Source organism: Passer domesticus, chromosome 3 (assembly GCF_036417665.1).
Source record: "Passer domesticus isolate bPasDom1 chromosome 3, bPasDom1.hap1, whole genome shotgun sequence".
NCBI lineage: Eukaryota > Metazoa > Chordata > Aves > Passeriformes > Passeridae > Passer > Passer domesticus.
Genome location: NC_087476.1, coordinates 32,522,332 through 32,539,460, shown reverse-complemented (window position 1 = coordinate 32,539,460; position 17,129 = coordinate 32,522,332). Strand labels below are relative to the sequence as shown.

General features: G+C 34.9%; 1 protein-coding gene across 11 annotated transcripts in view; it reads right to left on the bottom strand.

Annotated features, from left to right (window-relative positions):
* Positions 1 to 2,459: 2,459 nt before the first annotated feature.
* The window catches only part of MEI4 (meiotic double-stranded break formation protein 4), a 129,295-nt gene continuing 114,625 nt past the window's right edge, over positions 2,460 to 17,129 (bottom strand). For all 11 annotated transcript variants that reach the window (XM_064412492.1, XM_064412481.1, XM_064412485.1 and 8 more), the window contains one exon: positions 2,460 to 6,078. In XM_064412492.1, coding sequence (XP_064268562.1) covers positions 5,827 to 6,078 — 252 coding nt within the window. In that variant the 3' untranslated portion in view covers positions 2,460 to 5,826. The remainder of the gene's footprint in view (positions 6,079 to 17,129) is intronic.

The following is a 17,129-nucleotide window of genomic DNA, read 5'->3' as shown; positions in this document are numbered from 1 at the left end:
AATGCTTCACTAAAGCAATGGAGCACATTTATGTTGCAAGAAAACAGATTAGGCTTTGTATTTGCCTTGTAATAGTACCTTTGATTTCAGTGTTTTATCTTCTTTCAGAACACAGTAGTCATTTACAGGAGTTTGAATTTCTGTTGTTTTCTCCAGAGATTTTACTTCATAATATTCCTCTGTCTGTACAAGCTCAGCTGAATACATCAGAGAGTACACTTATGAAATTCGTAGGTGTCATCATGCTGGGGTCAGGGGAGATCAGCTACTCTGGAGGAAAGAAATGAATTTAAGTCTCCACAGGCTGGAAAGAAAGTCTTCAAAGAATATAACTAAATTCAATAATTATAACTGAAAAAAAAAATGCCTGCACTTTACTAGAAGAAAACCAGAAACAGCAGCTAACAGAAGAAAGCAAGAAATTGCCGGGACATCTTAGAGGAGTAACCAGCATAACATTCATCGTTAATGAATACGTAGGTGTTGCTTTTTAAGCTGCATGTACTGAACAGCTGAATTCTGTAAGGTGCCAGAATTGGCCTAAGTCACATGAATCACTGGCATTTATGAGAATAAGCAAAGAAAAAGGGTTGTTCCCTTTTAAACAACCCAAATGAAAGATCTTGTCTTGAAACTATTTCTGTTCACTGGGGAATGTTACTGGTTTGCAGGGAATGTTTCCTTAAGTATAATTTGAAAGATTGTCTCAAACATGAACTCAAGCCTCGTAAGCAGGTGATATGCAAACAGTGCTCTTCTCAAGGATGAGCCTCTCTTCAGTAGAACTATTTTAAGAGTGGCATAACCCCTAAAAATTCAAGATGAATTTGAAATCAGCAAGTTTAGAAGAAACCATACTGAAAGAAAGGCTTAATTAAAGCAAGGCTGTAAACTAACTTTGTTTGTTCAATTAAAGAAGCAGGTGCAGACTAAGTAAATTTACTTATATGCAAAATAGGAAAAACTAAAAGATAAAGAAGGTGACAAATAAACAATTTACATAAGGGGGAGCTGATTTAATAAAGGCCTAAGTGAAACAGACCATCTGGATGAAGATGCACAAATTGTCGCAAATCAAGGCAATTAAGAACTGCAGAACAGGAAAAAACCCTTACTGGCATGTGACAGACACAAAAGCCCAATCCAGGAAAGCTAGAAGTGTACAGCCACAGAAGCAAAAAATCAATAAAATTTCTCTGAGTTCTAAAGGGAAACATACATATATGGACAGCTGCTCAGGGAATGAAAACAAACACAACAAACATCCTTTGGTTTTCCTGTATTTGTGCTTAGCATTATAAATAATTAAAAAAAACTTTAAAACTCGCCCTTCTTTTCATTATTAAACTGAAATAGAGTAAGATGCTAATGTTAATGTTGTCCTCTGATTTTATGTGACTGTAGTTTTTAACTACTTCTCTCTCAAGCTGATTACTGAGACTTGCACTTCAGGAAGGACCAATGCAAAGTGCCCAGCCTGGGAAGAAAGTCTCCTTTCCAGTTGGGAAACAGGTTGGGAGTGTCTGGCTGGACAGCATTTGTGCAGGCAAAGCTCTCGAGGACCCTGGTGGGCAATGAACTGATTGTGAGCCTGCAGTGCCCGTGGCCAGTGAACTGATGAGAGCCAAGGGCATCCTGGGCTGTGCCAGCAGGAACACAGTTTAAAGGAAGGGATTACCTCCCTCTAATCAGCACCTGTTAATCTGCAGCTATACTGCTGCCCATTTTGGGCCCCCAGTAAAAAGATGAAATGCCTGTGCTGCCAGGGGGGTTAAGGGAGCTGGGCCTGATCAGATGGGAAAGAGATAGTTGCAGGGGGACCCCACGACAGCCTCCGGTGCCTATGGGAATGATATCAAGGGGATATCCAGGCTCTGGGTGGTGGAAAGACTTAAGACACTGATCATAAATGAAATAACTGCATACCAGGTCAGTCTGCACACAAGGGAACATTTTTTCACCATGAAGACAGCCAAGCAAAAGAGCAGATCCAGGCTCCGTCTCCTAGCAGAGAGTTTTCAATAGCTGACTGAATACTGAAATAGCAACAGACAACATTGATTCAACCAACATTGATTTGATCCCACAGCTAATGCTGATTGAAGCAGGAAGTTGGACTAGACACCTTGAAGTCTCCTCCAACCCAAATTTTCCTATGATACTGTGAACATCAACTAATGTTGCACCACAGTAAACTACAAACTGTATCAGACAGTTATACATAGATAACTGAATGAAAAAAAAATATTACAGGATTAAAATAAGTTACAACTTCATTTTCACTGTTACCAACATATATAAACAATACCTTGTAGAATCAATAAATTACAAACAGATTATGAAAAAATTCCAAACTAAGTTTACAAAAACATTCTGAGACAGTCCACTTCAAAATCCCACCCATTGCTGCCATTTAGCAGGCATGCAAAACTCTTCAGGGAATAGAACAGTCAATGAAGCAGCAGTAGAATAAAAATTTATTTTCTTTGTCTCATAATTTTTCTATTTTCATAAAACAGGACACTCTACCACAAAATTCTTTTTAAAACAGAGACAGGCATGAAAGTCAGTCATACAGAAAACTACGAATGTGGCAGAACAACAAATTATAAAATCATAAACTTATTAGGATATTAATAAATCAGCATTGGTAATTCAACCATATAAATATATAATTTAACTGTGTGTGTTTATATGTACATTTGTTTTTATAAGGCTGAACAATTTGCATTTGCAGAACAATAGCATTTTGCCAACATCTAAAGTACATGTATTTACAGAAAAAGAGATGTGCCAGACAAAATAAATATCCTTGAACGGTTCATTTTAAAACTCTAAGGGTAAATCATGTAAAACACTCCAGAGAACAATGACAGGTCAGACCAAATTACTTTCAGTGTTCCCTATTTAAGTCTATGAGATGTTATGCTCAGCACAACAGACCTTGAGATTGTTCTTTTGAGACATCCAATAGTCTACACTCAGCAAAGAGCACTTTCTCAGGATTTGGTATTCTTCTCTGGAGGCCAGACAGGTAAAACTTGGACATGGTCAAACCTACTTAACAGGCAGGTTTCTTGTGACCTGGTTGCAAATCCTCCAGGGACTATCTCAGTCATCCTGGTAATTTCAAAACTAAAGACAGCAGTGTTTACTCAAATTACATCTAATAGTCATTGGATAAAAGCAGAAATTGTCCAAAGAGCAGGAATTTAAACTTAGGATTTCCTACCCTAAAACATATAAGGTATCACAAATGGAGTTTACTTTTCAGGTTAAGACACCTGAATGCATGTTTGTGGTGGCGAGTTACAGACCTAAGCTCAGGTTATCATCACTGCTCGGTTGTCTAAGAAGACACTTTCAAGTGACAGGGCCACTAAAGATGCTTCAGGGTATCAGAGGCATCTACATGAAAAGAGGAAATGTGACACAAGACTTAGAGAAGATCTGCAGTCCTTTGGGGTAGCAGCTGGATACCCAGACCAAAACACTTGGTTTCATAGATTAGATATCTCAACCACACAGAGACATCTCAGTGTACAAGTCTACCTTTGTGCATTTTCATCTTGAGGCAAGTCCCCTCTTCGTGAAAAATCTCCAAGAAACAAGAGACAACAATCTAGTAAGTATTCTGATCACAGGGGTTATTGCCCACACCAAAGCTGAGGTGTTCATTAATGTGGTTCACTGCCCTATTTAATTCTGCACCAAGCAGATAAGGAGAGCCCAGCTGACCAGTTAACAGCCCTTTTGCAGAGGCGAGTGTGTGCCTAGATTTCTGCAATGGCATTGCAAGGGGAACTCTCACTCTGCCTCAACACTTTCAAAGCGGCGTGACAGCTCCAAATCCCTGTCAGAGCATAAATGCCATGTAGTTTTGCCATCTCTGGATACAAAACCTTGTCTTTCTGTATGCTGTGAAAAAAACATATTTCAAAAATCATGACTCAAGTGAACAGTTACTTCAAAATTCACCAAGGATGAACATATTTCCCAAAATATCCATTGCTTTTTCAGTGGCCTAGAGAGCTTACTGGTGAGAAAGTGCTAGAAGAAGAAAATGTGTCCCTTTCTGCCTGAATTGCTTTACTAACAACAAAAACACTTTTTGCCAATCAATGAGCAAATATGGTATGCAATCTAGGGCTGAAACTTTTCTTTCAAATATCAGGCTTGAAGCAATACAAATTTGCCATCATAAAGGATGACAAAATCCTTCTGCATTTTGTGTCTTTTAGTTACTTACTATATTTGAATGAAGCTTTTTTGAAAAAATTAAAATAAGAATTATTATATCAATTAGATAATTGTTCATTTTGTTTATTCCTTTCCTTTCTCTTTTTGCAATCATGCTTTCGGTGCTGTTGAGGAAGAAGGAAGAATTGATCCTCCACCAGAATAAAACAAACAAGTAAAGCAGCAACAAAAAGGGCACAGTTCCTGAGTGGATACCAAACTTACACACTGACTTATTTTCTTTAGTTTGACTAAAATGATCTGATTTTCTCATGGGACTAGTCAGGAATGCTTGTTTTGCAAATCAAGCATTTCTGTTGGAAGAAAGTCAGCTAGAAGAAAGTTTAAACAAGGATTACCATACAACATATCAAATAGCAAGTTTAAGAAACAGAACAGAGGACAGTGTATTAACTAAGAAACACTCTCTGGGGAGCCAATTCACCATCAAAGCCACAATTTTTAAATCCCAATGTATTTTACATATCTATAAAGCAGAGGTTTATTACAAAATAAATGCATTCAAATTAACTGGTGTTTCAGAGAATTTTCCTGACAAGTTCAAGGGGAAGGACAAGGACTTATGTTCAAAATGTTTTGCCTTTATAGTGAATATACACTTCTAGGAGACATAATAAAACTAAAATCTTGTTTATCTAACAGAAAAAAAGAGCAATTCATTATAATGGTTATCCTTTAGATTTATCAAAGACTATGGTTCAGTTAAGATATTGCTGAGCTCACACTTTGAAGATCTTTTAAGACAATTTCTGTTAAAATATGTTACTTTAATTATTACTATGAATATAATATCACACAGAAAAAAAAAATCATTGAATATCAGATAATATGCAAATATACCAAAGGGGATTTTAGCAATATTCATTAATTTTGAAGAGAAAGGTTTAAAATAACTATTAAATGAGTTACACTTCTTCAGATTAGATGTCTGAAATCATTACTCAACTCAGAATGAATTAGGCCTATTGTACCTAAACCTGTGCATACAAAGTAAAGCCAAGCAGTATACAATGAATGTAAGAAATTTGTGAAACTGAGCATCAGATTTTATTTTACTCAAGTAATGACTCGTTTGATTATCAGTAACAAAGTCTGTCCTGTAAGATTTTTTACTGATAAGTTACCAAGTTTAAAATTAACTGATTTATTTCAACCAACCAGACACTGTCTGTAAATCATAGAGAAACTACACAACTCTTAAAGGAGAGGCATTAGTCTCCTAGCTTGGAAGCTCTACACACATATTATGACTGTACTTTAAAATTCATAGTGTTTATTTTAAACAACACCTAAAACAACTTTCTTTGTTCTATTTTCACTGTGTGGACAAACACCAACACACTGTTTTCTATTACAAGAAATAGCATTTATTGAAAATGGCACCTGGATTATTACATTTTTTTCTATATTCAGAATTGGAAATAAATCGCATTATCTCTGAAACTGCTGTATAGAGTAGTAGTTTAAAGTAAATGTTTTTCAATAAGGACAATATCACTGTCTGGCTCAAAAATTTTCCAATGCAATCCCACAAGAAATGCATGGTTAAAAAGTAGGCTGCTTGTTTTAATCAATTTGCATTTGACCTGAGTTCAAAAGAACACTCACTCTCCACAAATATAAAGAAAACAAAGGGAATTCATCTGAGAGATGAAGAATAACTTGATCAAGGTTCTTCAAAAATTTGATTTTTTCTTCTCCTCCATAGTCCGAGCTTGAAATGTTATTTTCTTCTGTCTCATTTTGAAGAAGTTGTTCCAGAATCATGCACAAAAGAAAAATATTCTCATACTGAGTGATGTCATACACAGACTGGACCTGGGAATCAAGAACAATCAGTAAATAAGTAGAGTGTGAAAACATTTCTGCAGCCTAATATCTCAGGTGACAGTTTAAGGAATACTGTTAAAATCTGCAGTGTTATTTATATAATCAGTACACCTATAGATGCAGTATGATTACTTCTAAAAAATGCTTTCCTTTTTGTGGTAACAGCCAAACAACTAAGACTGCATGACACTACCAAACAAAAAGTCAACACAACCTCCTCTTCATGAGAGAATTTGCTTTACCTAATTATCCACATACCATAGTGATGTACAGAAAAACAACTACAATAACAGCTTTGTTTGTTTTGGGGGTATAATTAGAATTAGTGGATTTCAGAGAAATAAAATAACAAGCAAAACATTTTTTTTTAACTCCTAAATATAGACACTCATCTATTCAAGTGACACCTCCAAAAAAAATTAAAAGTCCAAACTCTCAATAGAAAATGTACAAGCCAGTTCTGAGCAGCTTAAAGTGGAATATTCAGTTTGTCAAATAAGCTGGAAAAAGGACACTGACCAAATTAAAAATTTTTTAGAACTCTTACAGCTTCATCCAATATAAATTTACGTGTCGTGTATCTAGAAACTGGAATTTTACACAGAAGCTTTCTGTACATAGGAAATAACTCGTAAGATACAAACTTAAACCTTGAAGAACTGTCTCTCTGGAATGAAATTTTGTGTCCTTAACAGCAAAATCTACCAATAATATGAGGTGACCTTGTTCTGAAAAAGGCTGCAACTACAGTAAGTAGATTATCAGAACTGAAAGGCAAAATCATAGCTGCTAGAAAATTAATTATATATTTTAGAAAATGGACCAATAGCTCTAGCAAATCTAAAGAACAGTTTAGACCTGTGGTACAAAGCCAGATGGGTCACGACTTCAACATGGGTCTATGAAAACACATAAAATCATTTTCCTCAGTCTAGATTACATACTGTAAGACTTTCCAAAATGTGAAATCTATTATACAGTCATTGGTTTCACAAAAAATGTTACTGGTTTTTGATTCCACTAGAATCTAAGAAAAAAACGGCACCTCACCTTCTCCAGGTAAAACTGAGGAAGACGTTGGCTCAGAGATTGCTCATTTTGCTTTCTGAGATAGCAGTTATTAAACCTAAAATCTGTGTTTCAGCACTCTGGGGTAATGGCTTTCAGGTAGCCTCCCACCTCAAAGACAAAATTAAAACACCACAGCCATCCTGTTGCAAAGCCTCAATGTGGCAAAATAATTTTGCTGAGTTTTCTAGAAACCTTGAAATATAGGTTCATTACCAAAACATATCATCCCTAGCCTTGCATACTCCTCCACTGTCTCTCTGGACCCTGATAAGAAAAATGTACAGTACAGAAGCTGTTGCTAAGAATTCAGTATTGACATTCTTATCAGAACAGACAGCAGAAATTGAGAAAGTATTACATTTTTAAATAAAAATATATTAAGTATTTGCATATTTCTAAAGTTCAGTTCTGCCTATCAAACTGCCTAATTTGGGAAAACCTCCTTCCAAATCAAAGGTAATATGACAGTCGGTTTCTTCAAATATCAAACATCCAACTCTAGGACAATCATGACTTTACACTGATTGTTTTGACTGTTAACTAATAGTAAGGAGCTAAATATATTTACTTTGCTTAGACTAAACTACAGCTTTCAAAGCTGTGAAAGTAGGCGCTATTAATGATTTACCGAATTTCTAGGAAATAGATGATTCTGAAGACCTACAAAGTCACCTCCTAAGACTTTCAGAGTAGGGGTCATCTGACCAAACACAGGCATCAACAAGCTGAGATAGTCACCCCTTGTTCCTGTTTCAGCTGATGGAGGGAAGCAAGGGGGGGCCCACAGTTGTTTGATTGTAGATGTCTATTGCCATTTCACACGCCCCAGGGTAGCAGCTGTAAGCCAGGAGGAGTACCTTAGGTATGCTACTAGATGCCTGAGTTTTTGCAACTGAATAGTTCCCAGGGTCCTTCAGCATGTAATTCATCCCACCCCACACTAGAACCACAGATATACCATGTCCTGGAAGTCTTGACAGTGATAAAGTGTGACGGCACACAGAAAAAATGACTATGTAGAAACATAAATGGAAGTTCTATGCTCTTAGTTCCTATAATTTGGAAATAAGATGTACAACACTACAAGCAAAAATTCTTCGTTTGACTATCAAGTGTTGGCTTTGAAAATTCACTCCTTTTACATGAGTAATCAATATAAAATGTTTTAGAAAGGCAAATTAAGTCACTTCACTTACTCCCATAACCACAGGCTCTTTCAAGCAGTTAAGCAATTGTGTTATTTTCAGTGGGTTTTAAAAGGTGCAACTAATTGCAGCTTAGTAAACTATCTGATTATAGATAATAGAATCCACAAGTTAACTAATTAGCTTCCTCTACAAATACTACTGCATTAAAGGAAAATTGCTTTAATCACACAAAACTGACATTGAAGAAGAGAAAGGGTAAGTATAATGGCAGGGAGAAAGTATTTTTTTGAGATAATTATTTTTCTGGAGACAAATGCACTTTGAAATATTGCATTATATAACTAAGAGGAAAAAAAATCAGCCTATAACATTTTCTGGCTCAAGGCTTTTTATTAACGTTTCCAATCCATTTAATAATCTGAACAAAATGTGTCTCTATTTCTTTTGTTAGATGTCTTCTGTAGCACTGATTGATGCAACTACTACCAATACAAATTTATTCTGCATAATTGGTAAAGGGATACCTTTGCTGTTCCCTAATGGTGCAGAGTCAGATAACAGACCTATTGATCTTGCCCACCAACGTTTGTGAGTGGGTAGCTGTGCACGTATACACCAGAAAGTTCAGAGGGTGTATCTCTAATGCAAGTCTCATATATGCTGTTATTCCAAAATATATTAATACTAATTTTAAGTAACTACTCATCCAGTCTAGGTCAGAGGTTAATGGAAATATCTTTCAAGAATCACTGAATTGTTTTCTCAAGTCAATACATTCTGATTTTATGAATAAGGAAAATTAATTCTCACAGGGAATTCTGTTCTTGACCCTTCAGTTTTCCTTTGAGAAATCCCTATCCAGGTTACTTATTGCTGTATTCAAGTACTAAATACAAGAGAAATATTTTTCAGAGTACAGTTAAGAATAGTAGGCATTTGGATAGTAGGCATTTTATTTCAAAACAAGACAGAAATCTTCTTAAGTGGATGTTCTGCAAACATGTAAATAACCTCTGATCATTAAAATTTACAAACCCAACATTATCTACAGCATACAAAATCACAGTATGATAAAGAGATTATCTGAAATTGTTGTTTAGTGTTTAAATAACATAATAAATAACATATAATAACATAAATATATCTATATGAATTTAATATAATACAATAGCATATTATATATATTATAATACATTATATATAATTATATATAATAATAACATAAATATCTCTAAAATATTTAAGACAGGTATGCATGAAAGTCTTTACTAGAAATCTTTTTATTCTGTTTCCAGTACTACTGTGTTAAGATAAAGGGTAATTACAAATTGTCATGATGCAGGGTTCAGTTTTTACCTGATTAGCATGTCTCTAGGAGCTTTTTGTTTTGTGATTTGAAATGCCTATTTCCTGAACCCTTCCAATAATCATAATCCTCATAACCATGTCAATTATTCACATGCCAAATAAATTCAAACCAATATATGAACTTTTTCAGTGTCCCAAGCAAAATTTATATCATGTGAAATTCCTTATTTAAATTCATACTCTCACAGCCCAAATTTTCAAAATATTTTCATCTTTTATTCCATAGGTTCTGAAGTTCTATTTCTGTCTTTACTCATGCTGAGTATCACTTTATTCTCAAGTAGACACCTAAGTTTCAACTATTCTGCTTGCAAATCAAGATCAAATGTGACTGCAGAAAGGGCCAAGGAATTGCCAACATTTGTAAGAGTTAAATTCCAGAGGAGAGACCATCAGCTAAACTCTTAGAACAATTTAATCTACAGCATGTGCAGTCACTAGTCCTGAGTAAGATAGTGCTAACAACACTTTACAAGTCCTGGACAGTCTCATGCTAGAGAGGTTTCAGAAGAAAAAGTAAGAATCTTGCAAAAATAGGATCTGTCCAGACATAATTATTTGGCATACCCTGGAAAATACTTTTGACAGAATTTAAAATGTTTATTCTCTTTGCTATCTCCCAAGGGGAAGATACTTATATCCCTGAGGCATCTATGCATTGTGCCTCTTCCACATATCACTTAGCAGGGTCATCTGTTATTAGCCCTTAGTGCAACAGACTGAATTACAAGAAATTCCCAAGACATCTTAAGCAATATTATTCTTATCTAGTAAACGAATTTCCACAACATACTGTAAAAAATTAAAAAAGACAGCAGCAGAGCACTGACGTTTCCATTTTGGAGTAAGAATCACAACTGCTTCACAAGCAACATAACAAAGAGACAGAAAGCTTTAAAACCAAATTTTAATCCCCTTTATCCAATTAAAGAAAGCTAAAATATAAGTCACAAAGCTATCTCATTCAGAAAGAACAGCCAAAAAGTATAAATCTGTGAACCTTCTTAGGATAATGGGAACTTATAAACACATTTTATTCCAATCTACAAGGCATATACTTCAAATCTGACTTCTCACATATTTTTTTTTTAAATTTATTCTAAAATTATAAACATTAATTCTTCACAAATTGAAGCATGTGGAATATGTTGATTTGACTTTGGTTTTCTATTTTTTTTTCAGAAAAGAAACTGAAATAAAGATTGTGAATATATCTTGTTATTGTGTGGGTTCTTCCAAATCAAATGGGCTATTTAAGAATATTTCTAACTTGAAAATGAAATTATAGGTCAGACTATCCCCTATAAAGTCTCTATCACGAGAAGCAATGAACAAAACAATCTAATAAAATTTCTCAGTTACGAACTTCAGTATTAGAGAAAGGGCTTTTTTTTTGGTTTGTTGTTTTGGAGGAATTGCCTACTTACAAGTGTAAGAGTACTACATGAAATAACCATATTTGAAATAATAGACCATGTGAAATTAAGTTCTGTCCTGCGAGAAGTGTTGTTAAGTACAGCAAGGCCAGTGCTTGAAGCAGGTCTTGAAAAGAATCATATATATAAAATTTTTAAAGGTAATAGGACATTAAGGTAATAAGATTAAGTTTTGAATAATAGAAATAAAAATTTCTCCATTAATTAAAATCGCATCAGAAAGCAATGGATTGCTGAAAAATACAGCTACATTAGTTTCAAAACATTTGATAGTTTACCTATTTTAGAAAATGCACAAGAAGCTCTGAAAAGAAATAGCAATCACTTTGCTTTAGTGACTCTAGCACTGGGCAGGCAACCCTGGCAGTAATGCAAGTACATTTATTTGTACTGAATCATAATTCATTAATTTTTGAAAAGAAGTTTTTCAACATGTTTTTCATCTCATAAGGCTTTCTTTCCCAAAAGCATGATAACTTTGCCTCACATAGAGCCTGACTTCCTAAAATTATCTCTTCCAATGCTAGGGATGAAAGAATCAACTGAACCTAGCAAGTCACAGATGGTTGGTCCAAGAGCAAGCAAAGGCAGAAGGCTGTCACAGAACATGCCCCTAACTTGCCACAGGACACTGCGAAAGCTGAAAGCTTGTATGGGGTGAAAGAAAAGTAAACAGTTGTACAACAGTGAAATCCACAGATACACATAATAAATCACTCAATCAATCAATCCATCACTCTTCACCTGGAATAGCACAAATAGATGGATACTGGGAGAATGTTCTTGAAAACGTCTCCAAACTCCTCTGAACATTTACTGTAAGCACTGTCAGAGGCAGAATGGCCATTTCCACGTTTTTCTATCTCTCAGTTTAATGGTAAGCCACTTCACTTCTTTAGTTTGCAGCTCTGAAAGCTTACAACCAGTGGCTCTACATGTATCCCCCTTCATTTTCAAAGAGATCAATCCTTTCTCCAAAGTCAGAGACAGAATCCACCACTCCAGGTTCAAAATCGTAAAGGAAAACAGCCCAAACATAAGCAAACCCAGGTGGTTTCAGACTAACTGAGAACAAATGTGTGTTTGATGCTTGTAGTTATCTGCTGCAGAAGAAAACATAAAATCCAGGAAAAAAGACACGACAAAACAAAACACTTAAAGAGCAAGAGGAGTCATTCTAGGCATTGCCCTGTGTGAGGAAAAAGACAAACCTTGGAACACAAGCTAAATGTTTGTAAGAAAAAGGAGTTGACATCTGCTTTCTGAATCTCTTTCATATAAGGAATCTAAGCCTCTGTATAATTTGAATAGATAAAAAATGATACTGCTAAAGAAGACAGGTTTCCTTCTCATTATGCAGTTATTTTTCATCTTCCATAATTAGAGGCTTAATATTCTATAACTGTTCAAGGCAATATTTAACTTAATATTAAACCAAACTTAGATGTAGGAAGAAGTGTTTTAGCTATCTATTTATCTTTCCTCTTGTTTTAGAAAAAATCCTGGATTTATTGTGTAGATAAAAACTCTTTAGGAAAGTGTTTATATTTCACATATATGTTTTCCCAAACCATTCTCCTAAAATGGATTAATAGATATAATAGATATATACTGAAATATAGATATAACTGAAACAAGACAACAATGTTTTTTCAGTGATTCTACCATCTGCCTTAAATATCTGCCATATTCCACTACAATTATGTCAACAAATCACATAACAATCTCTGAATTTTCAAAGAATGCCATGAGAGTCTTCCAAACTTTAACTGTAAACTCAAGAGACATGGGAGACATGGAAGACTCAAGATATAATTTCATAAACATTTGACAGGGTTGACAAGCAGTGCTATTTTTCTTATTTAATGTATTTATGTAGAATATGTATGTAGAATAAATCTTGAGTGGTTTAACAACATGAAAATATTGCTTATTCAGCTTAAAGATGTGAGAAATTACAGATTCAACATATTTAATTGAAAATCACATAAAATATAAAATGTCATGAAATCATGAGAACACCACAGTATACCTAGAAGTTTGCATACATGCATCAAAACTTAATTTTGGAAGGAATTAGACCTTTTGATGAAAAACATAACAAATTGGAAAATGGAACAGATTGCTATCTACAATCTTTTTAGGCTTTACGGAAACCAGATGGGTATGACTGTAAGCAAACATGGTTTTGCTTTCACATTTTACTTTTCCTTTAATTTTCTGGTAGACTCTTCTGGAAAGATCCTTAAAGAGAAATTGTCTAGACAACTTTACTTTTTAAAATTTGTTTGTTTGTTTCAGATGCTTTAGCAGCACAGTAGTGTAAAAAGACAGGTTTTTAAGAGCTCCAGAGCAGCAGTTTATAATGTGTGTGTCATGATGCTGGAAAGCAGTGATATGCAGTACAAGATTGGCCTTCTAAAGTTCAGCACACCAGCAGTAAGTCTAAAGACAGTTACACTTAGGAAAATCCTTTTGAAACTGAAAATCTGTAACTTGTGTGAAAATTGCAGCATCCTGACAGAACACAAAAAAAGCAGAGTAAACTTGAAAGGGATTAAATTCTAAATTGACCATCAGAAGCCAACTAGTTTTTCTAGCTTTGAAGAAGAAAATATAAGAAATGCACAGGAATTATTGTCTACAGGAAAATGCTTATAAATCTAAAATTTATGATATCAGGTGAAACAAATAATGAAAGAATTATTGAAGAAAGTTCTGTGCTCTGAGTTCTATTATATAGTGAAATTTACTAGGTCATACCAAGTCCAAGGACTTCCTTTTCATAAAACCAGAAGTTACATGCCCATTTGAAGTTGTGTGGGGAAAGTTGTCTGCTATGCAAGTAAGAGTTTCTACATGGCAAACCTGTCAGCTGGATAATTCTGTAAATCACAGATATGTAGGCTGACAAGGGTATGAATGGCCTTGACTAAAGGAAAATGTCTTCGAGAGTGCAGAGTCCAGCCAAAATTTGGATGTACAATACCACTATTTTCAGCAAGCACAGAATTGTTTATAGCAGGCCTCATTCCTTGTGCTAGAAGGATACTATCAAGAAAGGAATCTGGGAATGGAAGGGCTTAAAATGACCTAGAGGACAGTAAAAGAAAATTCAGGAAGATTTACATGGCTAGAGAAGCATGTGATTTTTCACTCTGGTATAATTTCTTATGTCAAAGCTTAACACAGCTCATTAAAACTAACAAGAACTGAAAAGTAGTGGGGAACTACAGACTTTTTTATTCTTCACAGAAGCTGTTTGAAGGATAATGTTCTGAGATTGAATTGGATACATTAGAGCTGAATACTCTAGCAAAAATACAGATGATTTTATCAAATGGCTTTGCTAAGACAAATATTTAAGGAAAAAAAAGCTAAAAATGAGCAGAAGAGCACTCTTTTGAAATGAGTCACCCAAAAGGAGGCTATTACAAGCAAACGACAGAAATATTATAGACATTTAAAGCAATTAAATTTGAATCAGAAGCATTAATTCTGGAAAAAATCACAACCAGAGGAAAAGCAACCCAACTGGAACTCAAAGTACATTCAAAGTCAAAAAGGATCTGAACGAAGCCCACTGAAACAACACTTGACTTGAGAAACCTAGAAGATAGTGTTTTAGGTAAATGACTGAGGTGTCTGGTGGAACTTTTACAGAAAGCTGACATAAATGTACCTGTAGAGGCCCTTATGGGACCCTGATTACAGTTAGGAAGCTAAAGTTTCCAGAAACACACTGTCACTCATGTGAATGTGGTATGACAGCTGCATAAAAGAAATGTCATAGTACTGAAGAAAAAAAAGGAGTTGAAATCCACCTTTCAGCTAAGGCTGTGATTTCCTCTGATGGCCTAAACCAATGATAACACGACATGAATTGCATCTGAAAACCTCTCCTGTTTTCCTTAGCAGTTACAAACTTCTCTGCCATTCCTTTTCGTGCTGTACTCCCATCACCATCCTTTTGGCTTTTCTCTATTTTTTCCATCCCCCACGTCTTGCAAATAAAAGACAAATTTCCCACTGGCATGACCCTGAATCTGGGCCGTGTCTCTGATTTTGAAATCTGAACAAAATACAATTTTTTTTTAAAATTTGAACTTCCCAAGAACATGGTCCTGGAAGGGACCTGGTGGGAAAAATGGAAGAGTGAAAAATAAGCAAATTTTCAACCTAAAGAAAAAGACACAAATCTCTCTACATTCACTACAAAACCATTGATGTTTTGAAGTAGACTGGACTAGCAAAATAATTAGCACTATGTAAAACTCTGCAAGCTGCTTCTTTGGAAAGCTGAGTTTTAAAATGCAATTAGGATATGATATTTACCTGAACAATTTCAAGGCTCAATCGAGTTTCAAGAACATAACAGAACACAGTCCCTAATCCTCACCACCATTAAGACAGCACATGACCTTTTGTGTAAAACAAGAAATAGCATCATCCTACCACAGTTAAGATAATTTACATTTAGTAAAGATTTTCAGAGAGGACTCTGGTCTTTCTGCAGCTGCCAGCACACTTGTCAGGTTTACTGTGCATCAGAATGCAATGTTAGATATAGCATGGTATTAATTTAAAAATTGTCCTGAAAAGATCAGAAAAAATTTAACATTTCAGAGGATGACTACCCTTTCAAAAAGACAGCTAAGCTTCAGTTTGGGGTTTTTTAAATTAAATGATCTGGAACAAGAAATAAAGCATGTCCCTAACTGTGGACCAGATGGAAGAATTCAAAATACCTCTAGTTATTTTATGTACCACATTATTTACAATCAGGTAACAATTACCAGTAGGCAATACATACAAGAATGTAGCAAAGCTTTTTAAGTGCCTTTAGGAATACAATTCTTTCCTCTTTTTAACATAATTGCTTAATTTACTGAACAAGATTTAAATCACTGTGAAAGATAGTAAAAGATCATATTAACAAGTCATACTAAACACACAGGCCACCTAGCACTTCAAAATTATTTCAGATGACTGCAGGAATACATTAACAAAAACATGACAGAAAATCATTAGAGACCGACTCATTTAAAGAGGAGAGAAGAAACAAAATCAAATCCTGTCAGAATTGAGGTACATAGATCATCTTTGGTATGCTGTAACTGACTCCTAGCAAATTTCTAGTTTTTAGAAGGTCTGGACTATCTGGCATAGCAATTGTAGCATTACAAATGAGTGAAAGACATCAGCTGCAGTATAAAGAAACCCTCCTATTTTAGTGCTCAAACTTCTTTTATTAAAAAAAGTCACTATTCTCGTGCTTTTATGCACAGGGAAAACTTCTGGAATAATACAGAAACTTGTAGAGTGAACAAATAAGAAAGAGAATACTTCTTTATTTTTATCGCTCTAAGGTAGCCATGCAATTAATTCCTTCAAGATTCCCTGATGACAGCGAATTAGCCAATAGGGAACTCATGCTCTGACTGTTTCTGCTACTGAATTTAACTCATTTAAATTGAATTAAGGTTCTTCTATGCCATATGGGCACACAGTCATTTATTTAGTAAGGCTTTTAAGCTTTCCAGTCTGAAATGTAAAAATTTCTCATTTGGTTTTGTCCCAGTTCCATCTCTCTTCCTTAATACTTTGTAAAAGTATTTCCTCCCTGGAGAGGGAGGAAATAGGATTATTACCATATAGAATTATAGCTTATTAAATGTTCTTTTTGTTTCTTAATCCTTTGGACAATAAGAATTTAAAGACTTTGACTTTCTTCACCCTAAAGGGTTAATTAGGCTCCTTCCACCTACTGTTTCCTCAGTGAGATCTTAGTCTAATGTTCAGCAAGGTCAACACTAAACCACTACTACTCTGTTACTTTACTTTCCCATGAAACTTTCTCAGCTGCTATATTCTCTTTCCAGAATAAAATATGACCTGTCATTTGTTCCAAACACTTCTGTCGCCAAGTGACACAGGATTTAGCAACAAGAAGGAAATCCATTTTGGGGTTTTTTTTCCAACCCAATTTTTGAACATCTGAGATTGTATCAGAGTT